Source organism: Eschrichtius robustus, chromosome 3 (genome assembly GCF_028021215.1).
Source record: "Eschrichtius robustus isolate mEscRob2 chromosome 3, mEscRob2.pri, whole genome shotgun sequence".
In the NCBI taxonomy this organism is placed as follows: Eukaryota; Metazoa; Chordata; class Mammalia; order Artiodactyla; family Eschrichtiidae; genus Eschrichtius; species Eschrichtius robustus.
In genome coordinates, this window is record NC_090826.1 from 104,592,428 (window position 1) to 104,610,266 (window position 17,839).

General features: G+C 37.5%; 1 protein-coding gene across 1 annotated transcript in view; it reads right to left on the minus strand.

Annotated features, from left to right (window-relative positions):
* SPAG17 (sperm associated antigen 17) overlaps positions 1–17,839 on the minus strand; it is a 218,408-nt gene that overhangs the window by 72,216 nt on the left and 128,353 nt on the right. Inside the window, exons 24-28 of the mRNA XM_068538157.1 lie at positions 17,211–17,324; positions 9,719–9,894; positions 7,643–7,760; positions 3,674–3,852; positions 2,925–3,084 (exon numbers count right to left, since the gene is read on the minus strand). Of these exons, the coding sequence (XP_068394258.1) occupies positions 2,925–3,084; positions 3,674–3,852; positions 7,643–7,760; positions 9,719–9,894; positions 17,211–17,324 (747 nt within the window). The remainder of the gene's footprint in view (positions 1–2,924; positions 3,085–3,673; positions 3,853–7,642; positions 7,761–9,718; positions 9,895–17,210; positions 17,325–17,839) is intronic.

A 17,839-nucleotide genomic window follows, 5' to 3' on the forward strand; every position in this document is an offset into this window, starting at 1 on the left:
GAAAAGTATTAAACAATAGCTGATGTAGCTATAATAATATAAGCAAAATCAACATTAGAGTAAAAAAGAATCCTAGAATAAAAAGTCATTGTGTACTGATAAAAAGTTAAATTCCCCATGAAGATAAAACAATTCTAAATTTGTAAGTATCTAAACTCATATCCTCAAAATATATAAAGGCAAATCTGAGAACTATAAAAAAGACACAATTATTTCAGAAAAAAGAAATATGGATTAAACTATAAGGAGTGAAGAGGCTATTCTACCCTTTCAGGAAATTTAAACATACTTCTGCTGAATAAGTTGACATTGTACATTAAAAAGTCCATAAGGATATAGAATAAGAAATGTCAAAGTTTGAATGTGAGGCAAATATGGCCTACTGTCTGTTTTCATACAGTCTGTGAAGTAATAATTCTTTGTACATTTCTACATAATTAAAAAATCAAAAGAATAATATTTTATGTATGAAAATTATATTAAATTCAAATTTTAGTGACCATATAAAAGTTTTATTGGAACACAACACAGGATGCTCATTTTTTTTTTTTTTTTTTCATGCTCATTTGATTATGTATTTTCTAAGGCTACTTTTACAATAGCAGAGTTAGTAGTTGTGATGGAGACCATATGGCTCCCAGTGTCTAAAATATTTACTATCTTGCCCTTTACAGAGAAGTTTGCTGAACCTGGATATAAATTGGACAACACAACTAACAAATTTGATCTAACAGATATAAAGAGAACTCTGTAACCTGCTGTATAAATATATATATATATAAATAAATAAATAAAATTAAATTAAAAAAAGAGAACTCTGTACTCAATAGCTGCAGGATATATGCAGTTTTCAACTTTTCAAACACAGACAGAATTTTTTTAAAAACTTGACCATATCCATTACTCTGTCAATGGACATTTAGGTTGCTTCCATGTCCTGGCTATTGTAAACAGTGCTGCAATGAACACTGGGTACATGTATCTTTTTGAATTATGGTTTTCTCCAGATATATGACCAGGAGTGGGATTGCTACTTCATATGATAGTTCTATTTTTGGTTTTTTAAGGAACCTCCATACTGTTCTCCATAGTGGTTTTACCAATTTACATTCCCACTGACAATGTAGGAGAGTTCCCTTTTCTCCACACCTTCTCCAGCATGTATTGTTTGTAGACTTTTTGATGACGGCCATTCTGACCGGTGTGAAGATGTCATACATGTATACCATGGAATATTACTTAGCCATAAAAAAGAATGAAATAATGCCATTTTCAGCAACATGGATGGACCTAGAGATTATCATACTAAGTGAAGTGAGTCAAAGACAAATATCATATGATATCACATATGAAAAGATGCTCAACATTCCTAATCATCAGAGAAATGCAAATCAACCACAATGATGTACTACCTCACACCTCTCAGAATGGCTATCATCAAACAGAACACAAATAACAAATGTTGGAGAGGATGTGGAGAAAAAGGAACACTTGTACACTGTTGGTGGGAATGTAAATTGGTGCAGTCACTGTGGAAAATGTTATGGAGGTTTCTCAAAAAACTAAAAATAGAACTACCATATGACCTAGTATATCATTTCACTAAATTTTGAGTTATCAAAAAAAGAATTCACTTTGCCTCTATACAATGTTACTGGGTACCGTGGTGAGATGTGTGAATCTGAGAGAAAAAGACTAAATCTTAGTCTCACAGATCATTAAAGCCATATGAGAAATTGAGAAAAATTTGTAATGCCTGAGAGACAGTGTAATTTAGGGGTTAGTTGCCCAGACTCAAATCCGAGCTTTACCACTTACTAGCTGAGAGACTTCAAGGAGGTTAGTTAACCTCTTTGCGTCTCAATTTTCTCATCTGTAAATTGAGATTATTAAGATACACACCTCACAGAGTTGTTGTGAGTATTCACTGATTTAATATTTTGAAGTATCCAGAATTGTGCCTGGTACACAAGCACACGTCTCCTATACATAAAGATCTCTTAAAATGAAAATGATGAACATCCCACAGTAAACCAAGGAAAGATGTGAATAGAAAATTAACAAAAAGAAAAAAAAAAGCAACAAACATCTTTAAATGTTTAATCTCATCAGTAATCAATGAAATGCAAATTAATATAATAATAAGATGCATTAATTGTCTATCAGACTGAGTAACATGAAAAGAATGACAATACCCGGCATTGGCAAGGGTATGAGGAAGCAGACATTTTCATACTGTGCTGGAGGTAGGGGTATAAATTGCAAGTGTCGTGGAGGGGAGCAAGTCTGTAATTTAGATTATGGCAGACATGGTTGATTGCTTACACAACTCTTCTCCACCTTCCTTTTTCCTTACTAGTAGTACTCATCTCCTGAGAAAAAAGCCAAAAGTTTCAGATGCTGTTTTCCCAGCCTAGGTCCCCAACCAGGTCTAGTCAATGACATATAAGAGGAGACCCACTGGGGGTGGGGGAGACTGGTGTAATCTGGGGCTATTTTCCTCCCTGATAAAAAGAGACACTTGAAAGCTCTTGTGTTCACCCTCTTTCCTTTCTGCTTTGGAAGTTACGACATGAGGCCCTCGTGCCTGGAGCTGATGTGGCCCTCTTGCGATTTCGGGGAAAAGAGTAGGACAGAGAAGCCTACACAGAGACTTGATATCACTGATCACTCACCTAACCCTAAAAGAGTAGTGTAGGCATTAGAGCTAATGTCGTGTCAGAGTACATGATGACGTAGGAAAATGTTTGCTATTTATTACATAGAGATAAAAGCAATTCATGAAACAATGTGTAATGCTGTGATTCCCACTGAAATTTGCATGTATTCAATGAAAAGATAAGTGTAATAATAATAATATTGAGCATTTATTAAGCCCTTGGATTTATTAAATCCATGATAAATTGAGAGGCCTCGGGTATTACCTTTCTTTGTGATGACAGTCTCTGATGGTGCTGTTTCTGATTTTTGCTGAGAAACCGTGTCCATCAAGTCCCCGCTGTGAGGGCTTGCTGGCGCATCAGCAGGAAGACCAACAGGCCCTGAATTGGGACTACTGCTCACAGTACCATCTGCGAAGAGAATCTGAAGAAAAAGCAAAAAATTTCAGCATTCTCAGAAACGAGGAAGAAACTGGTTAACAATACTGTGTGTCAAACTGAAATAGGTTAAAAATAGCTCAAAGAAATGCTATTTGCCGACATCCAGACTCAGCAGCATAAAGCATGTTATAGAAGGGTAGATTTGGAGCTCAGAGACAACAGATTAATAACCAGCACAATAATATTACTTTGTTTTCCATTTACTTTCTATTTTGTTTCATTTCCTATCTTTTATCAGATTGACTTGTTTTACGTTTTCCCATTCTTCACCCTTCCCCTATGTAATTGGGAAATTATTTACCCGATTTCAATTTTTCTAATGACTACATTTAAAACTTTATCACATATTTAAACGTTTAGTTTCTATCAATATCTATCTAGTATGTATAGTATGTATAGCATCTAAGGCAGTGTTTTTTCTTCCAACTATATTATTCTTTGCCATTTTAAGGCATCATTCATTTTCAAATGAGTTGTTTCTCTTCTCTGTCATAGTACTGTTCCTCACCTTTAGCTTGTTTGCAATTTATTTTGCAGCAGGAAAGAGTAACTTATCTAACATATTCTTTTACCTGTGTGGATCCATCCAACAGGTATTTGACAACAGTGCCTTGACTGGTGATAACTCTTGATGCCTCCTGCTCCAGAGGTGGCATCACTGTTTTACAGAATTCATAGTGCTTCACCTTCTGGGGGTAGCTCTGTCGGACCATGATGTCCCAAGTGGGTTCCTCGTCTATAACATATTGATCTTAAAAAGAAAAAAGAGCTTACTGAGAACTGTGCAATGCTGTATGGCTGGGATCTTATCTTCCTGCTTCATTGTTTTCATTCTTTTGTCTACATCTGGTTACTAGGGCAGTTTTCATGTCATGACAGATGGCCCAGAGTACTGGTTCTTTGCTGCCTTTCTTATAGTCGCATGTAGTAAATAAGGTCATTTACAAGTACTTAATACATACTTTCTCCATATATAAGCCAGTGTTTCTAATGATGTCCAGAACATTTCAGGGCAAAATTAGGAAGGGAGAGAGTTATTCTGTCTTAGATGTTGCCTTTTCTCCTCATTGGTATTTTTCTCTCACCCTGGATGCACAATGTTCCCCTGGGGTCCCCCAGTTCCCTGGAGCCCCAGGGGAAGTCCCTCACTCAGGCTTGCCCTTCTTAAATCATTTATCATCTTTCAAAGTTAACACGACCCTCTCATCTCTAACCAAGTCCAGATTTTTCTCAGAGTTCTACTCTTAGCTGGCAATCAAGGAGAAAACACCTAATAAATTCCTCCAAAAGAAAGTATTATTATTGAGAATTTCTGGTACACAGCAGCTACTCAGATTTCGCTAACTGAATAATTTCCTCTTCTCCATTAAAAAGTGGTTTAATAACATAAAATCCAATGTCTGTCAGTGATGGAGTCTATTAAAAAATCACAGTCTATTCATTTATGAGATGTTATCTAGATTTTAAAAGAAATACATTCGATAAATGTGTATCACCTTGAATATCCAAAATAGAGATTGAATAAAAAGGCTATTTGCAGAAAAATATTTACAATAAAATATAATTTATGTAAATTTTGCATTATCTACAACTTAACATTACTTGTTATTATGAAGGCATACATATAGCACATTTGTATAAACCTATTTGCACAAAAATCTAAGTCTTGTTAGTGTTCACTATAGGAGAAAGAGAAGGAATAGACTGTAGAGGGAAATTTGGGGTTACAGCCATGTCTGTAATTTTAAAAATATATTTTGATTAAAGTATGACAAAAAGAAATCTTTATTTTGTCTGGTCAGCACATCAGTACTTGTTATATTATGTATTATATTTTTCTGTATTAAAAGTTAAAATAAAATGGCATTGGTTCAGGAGGAAAAAGAAGTGGTTTATTAACATGAAATGACGGTATTTCAAGGACTATATCAGGCTGGTGGGAAAATATTTTGGAATAAGCACCCTTCATGGTACCTACCCTTCAAGTCACAGAAGTAATAATAAAATAATAAACATTTGTTGAGATATTTCTATATGTTAAATGCTTTGTGTATTTATTTTATTCAGCCCACCTCAACAACCCTTTAAGGTAGACACTTTCATTTTCCAGAGTTTCCCGATGAATAAATGGAGGCTATCTTCTCCAAGGTCACACAGCTGGTAAGAGCAGAGCTGAGATTTGAACCAAGTCTCTGTGCTTAACTATTTTCTTATGCTGTAAAAACAACCACTGCTACCATGACCAAAAAACAAAAGCAAAAACCTAACATTGGAATAATACTTTCCAAATTAGAAAGTATTTTCTCATTTAATATTTATAGCAACTCTGTTTAGTAGATGACGTTATTTTATAAATGAAGAAATTCAGGTGGGGAGGGGTTATGACTTGTCCAAGGTCACCCTGGCAAGAACTCAAGTCTAGGCTCTTTCTTCTTACACCCTGTGACCGTCTCTCCCTTGCCCAAGGCTGACCCTATGAAGATAGTGCTACTTTGATATTTATGCTGTAATTATATTCAGACTTGAATTAGGATAATCATAATATATGGAGGGTTTTAAAAAGATTATTTGTTACAGAGTTATTATTATTATTATTTTTTAAAGGCTCCAACAGCATTTTTTAAAATTTATTTATTTTTGGCTGCATTGTGTCTTTGTTGCTGCACGTGGGTTTTCTCTGGTTGTGGCGAGCAGGGGCTACTCCGTTGCGGTGCGTGGGCTTCTCATTGCGGTGGCTTCTCTTGTTGCGGAGCACGGACTCTAGAGCTCAGGCTCAGTAGCTGTGGCTCACGGGCTTAGTTGGTACGCGGCATGTGGGATCTTCCTGGACGAGGGATTGAACCCGTGTCCCCTGCATTGTCAGGCGGATTCTTAACCACTGCACCACCAGGGAAGTCCCCAGGCAGAGTTATTATTAACCACATTGTCTACCCTGACATAAAGGTGAAAACATCAGACTAGGAAATGAAACTAATGGAAAAGTCCGGTGAAACAAGTATTAAGCTGTGGTTTGCTAACAGAATCAAGAAAACAAGCACAGAAACAAATATGTACTTAAACTTAAAAAGAATATCCCTCTCAGTTCCCTCATAGAATCTGACTTTGGAAGACAGTCAGTGGCCTTCAGTCTTAGCACATACAGTTGGTCCCATCATGGAAAACCTGGATCACTAGGAATCCATGGAAATAGAAACAAGGGTTCATGGTCTATTTTTAATAATTCAGAAAGCCCAGTGAAAAGAAAAATTGAGATGAAATAGATCGACTACAACATTAAGTTTCTTCTCATTTGGCTGGCAAGTGAATACAACATTGAATTATTTTTCAATAAGCATACTCTTTTTCTTTGATACACTTTTTAAATATGGGGTACATAAGGAAATTATAATAAAGAGTATATTTGGTTGTGAAAATAGGATTCACTGATATAATGTAACATTTATCAGATAAAGAAACATGGTCCAAAGACAGTAAGTTACTGAAAGGGCCATACAGTCAATTAGAACTCAAGTCCTGGCTCCGTGCTTGCTTTGTTGCCTCTCCTACTTCTACTGAAAGAGGGGGTCTTCATTTAAATGATGTTCAAATCAATCACCAATGTGGATGCCCCCCTGCATCAGGTTAATTAAAGGAGTCCTGTTGTACTTATTTATTCATCTTAATAGGTTAGGAGCCACGTACAGAATCAACAGAAGTAAGAGACCCTATAAAAGTATATACTGGGGCTTCCCCGGTGGCACAGTGGTTGAGAGTCCGCCTGCCAATGCAGGGGACACGGGTTCGAGCCCTGGTCTGGGAAGATACCACATGCCGCGGAGCAACTAGGCCCGTGAGCCACAACTACTGAGCCTGCGCGTCTGGAGCCTGTGCTCCGCAACAAGAGAGGCCGCGATAGTGAGAGGCCCGTGCACCGCGATGAAGAGTGGCCCCCGCTTGCCGCAACTGGAGAAAGCCCTCGCACAGAAACGAAGCCCCAACACAGCCAAAAATAAATAATAAATAAATTAAAAAAAAAAAGTATATACTGATACCTGGGAACGAGACTGGTTTTCTTCATCCATTTAACCTGCACTTATCTTTACCTACTCTGTGCTCACTGTCCTTTGTTTTGATCAGACCAGCAAAGTTCTGTTCCTGTGGCCCTTTGTAGAGGAAGGACACAGGACCACACAGTAGTTATTAAGAGCATTGGCTTTGCCACCACTGGACTAAGAATGGCATTTTATCTCTGCCACTTAGGAACTGAGTGACCTGGGGTAAGTTACTGAACCTTCTGATGCCTCGATTTCTTTATTTTGTGAAAGGAAATTATTAGGACTTAGCTTATAGTAGTTGTATTTTGTCATGTATGTTAAGTATTTAGATAGTGCCTGGCCCATAGTAAGTGCTCAAAAATGGTGGTCATTATTATTATTAGCCTATTATTCATTATCAACAAGTTTATTTAACTGGTAGGAAAATACACAATTTCAATGGTGATTGAAGTGTTTTCTATATGACTTTTTTCCCCCTGCCTCCTCATCCTCCTGGCCAGCACTCACCTGGGGACTCTTGCCCAATGAAGGTCACTTGGAGCCCATTGGGGCAAGACACGTTCAGGTTTTGGAAGGTGGGAACATAAAGAGTCTCTTGTAAAACAGGTTCTGGTTCTACTTCTTCCTGTAAATAGTTCAACATGTGAATAATTTCCTGTCATTTTCTAAATGAGATACTGATTTATTATGACTAAACAAAGACTTGCTGAATGCTTAGACTATGACTTGCCCAGGACTAGTGAGCCCTGCAGTGGAGCCCATAAGGATGCATGAGTCTCTACCTTTGTGCAATTGATCTTTTGCCTGTAGAATGGCACACAGACATATGAAACAGCTAAATAACAGTACCAAATGGTTGGCACATCTTTCCTCAGAAAAGGGAGATATCAAAGTTAATGAGACTAATTAGGAAAGGATCATGGAGGAGCTGAAGCTTGAACTAGGCCTTGAAAGATGCCTCAGTTTGGATATGTAGGTGTAAGGGTTGACCAAGATCCCCACCACCTTCCTTGTGTGAGTCTTACAGTTTGGATGCTAGAGACATTATGCTATTAGGATATGTGTCTTTATTTTTCTATAATGAGCATACATTGCTTTTGTAGTAAGTAAAAATAATAAAAGACAATAAAAAAGATTATAAGTTTTAATGAGGGTTTGGGTGTGTCTACTTAACAAATTCTAAATAATTTTATGCTCACTATGCCTGAATCCCTTGTTTGGTTATATGTACTCCAGGATGAAAATTATTCGGTTACTTCCAACCCACCCCTAACGATAATCCTTTCAGTTTTTCCAGTTGACTTGCTTAGTGGCTCGCCACTAAAATCATTCCAACTGATCCCCCGGTGTTGGATCTTTAATTTATTCTCTCTAGTCCTCTATTGTTGATCATTTAGGTTGTTCTGCCTTTGTTATTAATAGAGAATAAAATCTGGATCATTGGCTGAAAATCGATTAAAAACACAAAGCAAAATTAAGAGGTAAAAGCTTATGAAATTCTGTAAAATGAACAATACTGCTCAAAGACACAAACACGCTATGACAAATCTATCATTACACTCAAAACCAGTAATTATCCCCCACCTTTTCATTGTCATCAATTTAGAAAAATGTTGGGTGGACCAATTGGTTTGCCACCAAATTGCTTTCAGCTAAATTAACGAGTTACCTGGGGATATTCTACTCAGTACTTGAACATTTCTACTTAAGGGTCAAGTGGCCTAGCTTGAGAAAACTCATCTAGTAAAGCTGTGTAAATATGGTGCAGAGGCTAAGTAACATTCAAACCCCATAACTTTCAAAGGGTCAGGCTCTGAAATCCAGGTCCCTGATCACTTTTTAACACTTTTTTTTCTAGTAAGTTGAGAATCTGTACATTGTACAAACTGTACAACTGTACTAGTAAAACTGAAAGAGTCAAGATTTGATCAGTAGTTTCCTTCTTGTCATTCTTTTAGAACCTCTTTTGATCTATATACTTCTATTAGGAAAATGTTTAGAGTCAAAGAGCTCTCAAGTGTGTGAGTGTGTGTGTGTGAGTGTGTGTGTATGTGTGTGCTTGTTTGCATATGTGAAGGGTGAGAGGTAGAGGGTGGACTGCTCTTTAACTGGAAGTGGGTTGTCCTTTAGTCTTGCTGAATTCTTAGTACATCAATATCTAAGTCCAGATTTACCTAACAGAAGTGTTTCCACTATTTAGTTAGAGATCCTCCCCTTCCAATTGTTGTTTATCTCAATGGAATTAAATGCAGTATTGAAAATGAGGAATGGTAGGAACCTGACCATCCAAGCAAAGAACATCCAAGATCCAATGTGGGAAAATGGTTGAACTAGTTATCCTGAGTTTGAAATGAATGACCTGAGACAGTTTGTTTAAGACAGTATGTCTCCTGGTGTGGGAATTCAACTCCTGTGTGCAGACCTCTTCTTGTCCATTCAAAACCAGAAGTACAAGGAGTGTTACTGAATCTGCACAGTAAAATATACACACTGTAATAATACTATTGACATAACTCATGATTTAAAAAAAGTTAACACTGAGGCAGAAGCAGAGTTCGGGAATACATGGCAAGGTCCACTTACCTTTTTCTCTTCTTCCTTTGGGTGCTCCTCTTCTTTAAGAGATTCTTTGGGTTTTTCTTTGCTTATTGTTTTCCCTTTTCCTTTGCCTTCAGGAATACTCACTATAACAGGAATTACTGTTGGAGTATGTGCTGATGGGATATTCAACATTGCTTCCAAGTTAGGATCCTTATCCTCTATAAAGAGAAAGAGGAGAAATCAAGTAAATTAGACATTTATATTTGATATGTTTGTTAAATAAAATTTACATCTCAAACATTTATACCACTTGGCAATTTTTACCTTGCTGAGTAGGACTGATCGGTTGGATAGGTTTCAGGGGTAATGTAGTTGATTTGGAAATCAAAATTGTAGCTTAGAAATTTGAGGCACTTAATACTTTGATGTATTTGATTGAGTCATGATTTCACACACTCTTGCCTCCCCATCTAGACTGTAAACTCCTAATGATAGGGCAGTAACCATCTCTTCATTTTTTTGAGAAATATTTTTTGAGGCTCATATGTAAAACATGTGGAGCAGTGGATAATAATGAAAAAGAAAAATAAAGGACCTTATGAAGTCAAAATAGTTTAAATAAGATCTGTACACAAATAGCTTCAATACAAGGACATATTAAATAGAAACATAAGGGATACAAACAAGGAAATTTAGAAAAGAAATAGATTATTTCTGGCTGAGATGATAAAAGAAGTTTTCTTATTGAAGACTGATTTTATTCTGGGTTTAATGGATTGCCAGAATTCTAAAAGGAGAGCCAATCCATGGAGGAACTATGTTGGAAACTTCCAAGCATCCCCTTACGTCTTAGGTTATATTCTCTTCTGGGTTCCAGGGTAACACTCCCACCTGGATCTCCTCTTACCTCTTTGGTCATTTTTTTCTCAGTCTCCTTTACTAACTCTTCCTCTTTGTTAAATGTTGGTAGGTCCCAGTTTTTTTCCCCCTTCTCATTACACAACAGATGTTCTCAACTCTGGCTGCCCATAATCATTTTTCATGGAATTAAACGAAATGCTCAGGCCCCCACCTTGACTCTCTGGGGATGAGGCCCAGGCATTTATAGTTGTGAAACACAATCACATGTGATTGTTATACACATTCAGGGCTGAGAGCCTTTATTATCTCTATTAGATCTGAGTATCTTGTTGACTACTGGGGCTCCAGCTGTCATCTACATTTGAATGACTGAAAAATTCACATCTCCGGGCACAAGCTTTCTTCTCAGCTCCAGATCTGTATTTCCAGCTGCTCTTAGACATCTCCCCCTGCTTGTGGTACTGGAGACATTTCAAAATCAGTAAGTCTCTCCTCTTCCAAGCAGATAACCCTCCCTCCTATGTTCTCAACCTCAGTCAATGCCATGACCAATCATGCACTTTGTTTCTCAAGTGAGACATTGAGATTGTATGCATTTTCTCTTTCTGACTCACCCTATACATCCAACCAGTCACAGAGCCCTCAGAAATTTCTCTCAAATCATGCCTCTCCTATCTATTCCTACCACCTTAGTTCATATTCTTATTCTCTTGCTTGATTTTTTGTAGCAGTTTCCTAATACCACCACCTCAGCGTACTTTCCAAACTACCACTATGATTATGTTCCTAAAATGAAATCTTTTCATGCCACTTCCCTTTTCATACTTAAAAAACTCTGGCGCTCACAAATCTTATAAGACACACAACGCTCACCCTCCTCCACTCCAGTCACACTCAACTTCTCATTTTTCTGTAAAGATGTCATGCTTTTACCCAGTTGTGTATTTATACAAATGGTTCTTACTGTCTAGAATTCCCTTTCCTTGCTGCTTTGTCAGGATAGTTCCTACTCATCTACAAAGTCTCATCTCAGATGCTATGCTTTCTCTCTCAAGTATTTTCTGGCTGTCCCCAGTACTTGGTTTGTATATAATTTCTAGCACTTATGCAGTTATTTCACTATTTATGGTTTCTGTTCCCATTAGACAGTGAATTCTTTGAGTAGATGTAACATGGTTTTATTCATCTTAGTGACTCAGTGCCAGCAAGATGCCTGACTCATAGCAAGTACAGAATATAAATAGTGAATGGCATCTAGATAGAGGCAGCTGGAAACTCCTCCCTCTCATCCCCATCCATTTACTCAATCAGTAAATATTTACTGAGTACCTACTACTATGTACCATGCATTGGGTAACCAGTGATGAATGAGACATCAGGAACTTGTAATGTAATGAGAAGTTCAGATGAAGGGAACCTCAGGTATTCAGTGTCGTGCGTTAAGTCTGTGATAGGAAAAGTACAGAGCGACAGGGGAACCCAAAAGAAAGGCATTTGCCACAAAACACTTCCATACAAGCTGTACTTTATACAGTTGTCCTTCAGTATACACAGGGGGTTGGTCCCAGGACACCCCATGGATACCAGTATCTGTGGATGCTCAAGTCCCTTATATAAAATAGTGGAGTATTTATTTGCATATAACCTATGGACATTCTCCCATATACTTTAAATCATTTCTAGATTACTTATAATACCTAATACAATATAAATGCTATAAAATAGTTATTATACTGCATCATTTAGGAAATAATGACAGAAAATGATGACAAAAAATTACATGTTCAGCACAGACAGAATCATGCAACCATCATGGGCTTAACTACATGGTACATGTCAGCAACAACATAACATTATCTTTCTTTCAACACTTACGGATGGCTTTTGTTTAATGACCCAAAAGAGAAATACATGGAATAAAACACAGAATATTTAAAATACATACAGAAAATATAATCATAGAGAAAATATTAATTAATTAATTCTCTCTCTCTCTCTATCTCACACACACACACACACACACACACACACACACACACACACACACACAGTGTTAACAATCACCAAAACCCTGGTTCTCCTGTCTTGATTACCCTTGTATGATGATGATGATGATTGCTATATGGTGTCTATGGTACCGATGTGGCAAGGCGGTGAGATGTGTGGCACTCTAGGTAAGTGGTGAGACATCAGGCTGAGTTAAGTCTTCTGACAGGATGTCAGAAGGATTATCTAGTCAGGAGAACTGGGTTCCAATTGCAGACACTGTCACTTTGGAGGAGGCTCAATAATACTAATGTCAGGATATCTGGAGGTTGAGGGCTGAGGATCTTCAAGCATTGAAGTTCTAGGCTTCACAACTGCAGATGCTTTAGTTAGAAACACTGTTATAGGAAGCTGTTTCTTCCTTTTCTTTGCATCATCAAACAAGTCTTGCAATGATTGTTGGCACACTGCTATACCTTGGATACCACAGAGGCTTCAGTCCATCAAAGGATTCTACTTGAGGATCATATCCTTTAACACTTGCACCTATTGAAAAACCACTGCAATATTTTCACGTGTCCAAATTGATGGCTCTGCTTCCTCTAAATTTTCTGTATTATCATAATCATCTGTAGATGACTTCGGCAGATCTTTGAGTTCCTTGTTGGTAAGGATTCTTCTATACTCTTCTATGTGTTCCTCGATGTCACCCTAGATCATGTCAAAGAAGCCTCTTCCCCCCCAACTTCCCTTGCAACATTCAAGATATTCCTGATTTCTACATCAGTAGTGGGGAAGCCCCTGAGATCATTGACTACCTCACTCCATAATGGCTTCCAACATGCATTGACTGTCTTAGGCTTTAGGGCACCTACAGCCTCTGTGCAGTAAGCAGAGTTCCAACCACAATTGTGAAGCTCTTCCATAAATCCACTATTTTTTAAATAAATTTATTTATTTACTTATTTTTGGCTGCATTGGGTCTTTGTTGCTGTGTGTGGGCTTTCTCTAGTTGTGGCGAGTGGGGGCTACTCTTCGTTGTGGTGCACAGGCTTCTCATTGTGGTGGCTTCTCTTGTTGCCAAGTGTGGGCTCTAGGCACTTGGGCTTCAGTAGTTGCAGCACGCGGCCTCAGTAGTTGTGGTGCATGGGCTTAGTTGCTCTGCAGCATGTGGGATCTTCCTGGACCAGGGATGGAACCCGTGTCCCCTGCATTGGCAGGCGGATTCTTAACCACTGCACCACCAGGGAAGTCCCTAAATCCACAATGTTGCAATCAGGGTTAGCACCAAGGGTAGCACGAATCTTCCTGAAGGTGAGGCAGGTATAAGTTGCCTTAATGTCCTTGATGATGCCTTGATTGAGTGGCTGCAGCAGTGATACAGTGTTAGGAGGCAGGAACATCACTTCCACTTCCTTGTCAATAAGGCAGAGAAATTGAGTTAGTTGGGAGCATTGTCAATTATGAGGAGCACCTTGAATGGTAGCCCCTTCTCTTTGAGGTATTTCTTCATTTCGGGAATGAAGTACTGGTGGAACCATTCCAAGAACAAGATGGCTGTCACCCAAGTTTTCCTGTTGTGCTGCCAGAACAGCATAGGCAATTTTTGTTTTTGTTCTTTTGGGCCCGGGAGTTGTTTGCTCATAGACTAGGCTTGATCATGTGACCTGCTGCATTGCCACATAGCCCGAGAGTGAGGTAAGCTTTCCAGTCCTTGAACCCCAGGGCCTGCTTGGCATTCTGATGGATGTAGGTACGGCTGGGCATCAGCCTGTTTTATCACAATTGAAGACTTGCTCTAGAAGGTAGCCTTCTCTTCTTGAGCTCTTCTGGGAACACTGATATTGCTTTGGCACTGGCCGATGTTGATTCTCCTGTGATCTTTAAGTTCTTGAGGGTGTAGCATTTTACCAGCTAACCATCCATCTATTAGTACCCTTAAACTCCTTCCTCTCACTCTCCTCACCCCTCACAACAGTGCTCACAGAGGCTAAGTGCTCTTTCATGCGTAATTTTGCCATCCAAAGGGACACGCTTCTGTAACATGTCCCTTAGCCACATACAAAATACAAGCACTTTGTAAGCACTTTGTCATGAACCTGCGAGACCATTTTTGCCATTGTAGGGGCAGCTCTAACCCTTCCATGAATTTCGGCTTCTTTCTGCTTTACTGTGAGAATGTTCCATTCGTTCTTAGTGACCTTACATCCCACTTCGGCAAGCCACACGCCACTTTTCAGAAGATCAAAGATTTGTATTTTCTTGTCGAGAGACAGCACTTTCTGCTCCCTCTTGGCATTTGAGGGATTGTTTTGACCACTTAACTGCTTTTTGAGAGCCATTTTTCACAGAAACCAAGCATGAACACACAATACAAGTAGCAAACGAACGGGACACCAAACCAGCAATGCTCAGACAATGAGCACTGGAGAGAGTGCAGATCTGTGACGTGGTAGGCAGCCACAGTAGGGTGTGCCTACACATCACTTCATTCACGTGGCTTCAGCATAGTGATCGGCATGGGGCAAATTGGGAGCAAAATTTTGCTTTTTGCAACTTTCTGGAATTTTTTTTAAAATAATATTTTCAATTCAAGGTTGGTCGAATCTGGAAATTCAGAACCCATGGACATGGGATACAGAGGACTGACTGTACTGCACAGTTTGCTTTTCCACAAACGTGTCATGCTTTTATACTACTGAGATTTTGCACATGCTATTCCTGGTATAGAATTCCCTTCCTTTGATTCTTTGCCTAAGCAATTTCCACTCACCTCCAAAGACCCAGTTCACATGGGTGAAGCATTTCTCAGAGCAAGTAACCTGTAAGCTGAGTCCTGAAGTATAGGAGGAAGTTCATTGTTGAAAGTGGTGATGTACGTAGCAAGAGAAAGAATTCTGAGCAAGGGGCACATGGTCAGAGATAAGAGAGAGCACAGTTCATCGGAACTGAAAGGCACAAAAAAGACTAGGGTAGCCAAGAGCTGTAGATAACCTAAATGTCCACTGACAGATGACTGGATAAATAAAATGTGCTGTATACATGCAGTGGAATGCTGTTCAGTCTTAAGAAAGAAATTCTGTAATGTGTAACAATGTGGATGATCCTTGAGCACATTATGCTAAGTGAAATAAGCCAGTCATAGAAAGACAAACACTGCATGATTCCACTTATGTGAGGTATCTAAAATAGTTGAATTCATAGAATCAAAGAGCAGAATGGTGGTTGCCAGGGGCTGGGGAGAGAAGGCAATTGGAAGCATAAAGTAATATCATAATCAACGGGCATAAGTTTCAGTTAAGCAAGATCAATAAGCTCTATATAAGCTCTATAAGCTGTATATATTGAATTAAGAGGGGGGAATTGAATTGGAAATTTGTTTAGCCGCTAGCAGATAAACGTTCTTAAATATTAGTATTATATGCATCCTTAAGGAATTTATAATATAATATAATAAATTTATAATATAAATTTATAATATATTTTTTACAAAGACTCATGCCTTCAACTTTTTTAATATACAGGAAGTAAAACATTACTTATTATCTACACGATAAACATTTTCAAATGCAGTACCTATAAACTGAAATTAGGAACATCTGTATTAAATGGAAAGATTACATATTAATTTAAGGATTAGATCAAGAATAAGTAAATTACTTAGGAAATAGCAGCAACATAGTTGATAGAGAGTAGAATGTAAATATCTTAATGCAAAATAATGATAACCTTGTTCAGTAGGGGTATGGTTTGTTAGTGATTGTGTGTGATTGTGGATTTTAATACATAATTTGTTAGGCAACAAATGACTTTTCCAAGTGCTGGATTAAAAATGAATCAACTACAAAATTAAAAGTCAAAACCCCAAATAAAGCAAAAATACTAACAAATTTAATGGGCTCTCTAACTCACTAAAGTACTACAATACTTGGCACAAGGTAAGAAACATGGATTAATGATCCATGGGAATATTGTCTCTAGAGAAATGAAACTACATAGTATGGCAGATAATTGGATCACCACAATTCACATGTAGTTTAAGGTCACACAACATAGGGATTACCTTTTGATTTTATAAAGCTTTTGTTTTTTTTAATCTCTTATGGTTAGATCCCTGTAAAATGCATGAGAACCCACAAGATTTCCTAACTGGTTCTTGGTAAAGTGACAGGTCATTTTGTGGTTTGTAAGGAAATAGCTTCCAGTTGGAGAATTTGTTTATTAAGAGTAGGGTAAATAAATCCTTCAAGATGTCCAATGAATGGCTCCTTTAAGATTAATGTTCTGAAGCACATTGAGGAGTTCCATAAACACAGGATTCATAGAAATATTATTCTGTAGAAAATCAAGAGGATTCTTTGGCAAATCATGTTTTTTTTTGGTACCAACTAACAGACTTATTTTCATGGGTTAGTTAACAAAGATAACTTATATGTATGTACATGTGGTTATATGTGAGATTATATGTATGAAAAGTGCTGTTTAAAATGTCAAACTATTGTTATTTTCTACGTATGAAAGATTATATATGTACACACACATATGTATGTACACACACATATATTTCCACTGCTCAGGAAATGAGGGGCATTAAATCAGAACATGTTTATCAACAAGTAAGCTGATGGAGGGTGGGCAGCTGCCCTTGGTCACGGGACACTTATCCTTTCTGTTGTGTTTAATTCACCTGGCGCCATTCCACTCGATCCATAGTAACTTATTGAGAGGCAGATTCCATTTTCCAAGGTGGCAGAAAAAGATCCAAATTTGCTGACAGCTTTATTCTCTGCATTTGATTCTTCTAAAAGATAAAATCAAATCAAGGACATTTTTGTTTTATCAAAAAGAAATGTAAGCAAAACTCAGTGTGAAGTGGAAATCACCCAAATATGTAAAAGCATGGATATGATTAAGTAAATTATGATATGTACATATACCAATGAATTATTATGAAATCATTAAAAAGTCTTGTTTTTTTTGTTTTTTTTTTAATCTTTAGATATCTTTTTTTTTAATCAAAGTATAATTGACTTACAATATTACATTAGTTTCAGGTACACAGCATAGTGGTTTGATATTTTTATAGATTATGCATGATACAGTTATTATAATATAATTTTAAAAAATATGTAATGAATAGGAAACTGCTCATCATGATAAAGTGAAAGAAATACACTGTGAATAGTGGTTACTGCTGGGGTGGTAGAATTATGAGCAACTGTCATCTTTTTAAAGTATTCCTAGATTTCCTAATTTTTATACTAAACCATATATTTTTATAACAGATAAAACAAGGAAAAGTAATTTTTAAATTTC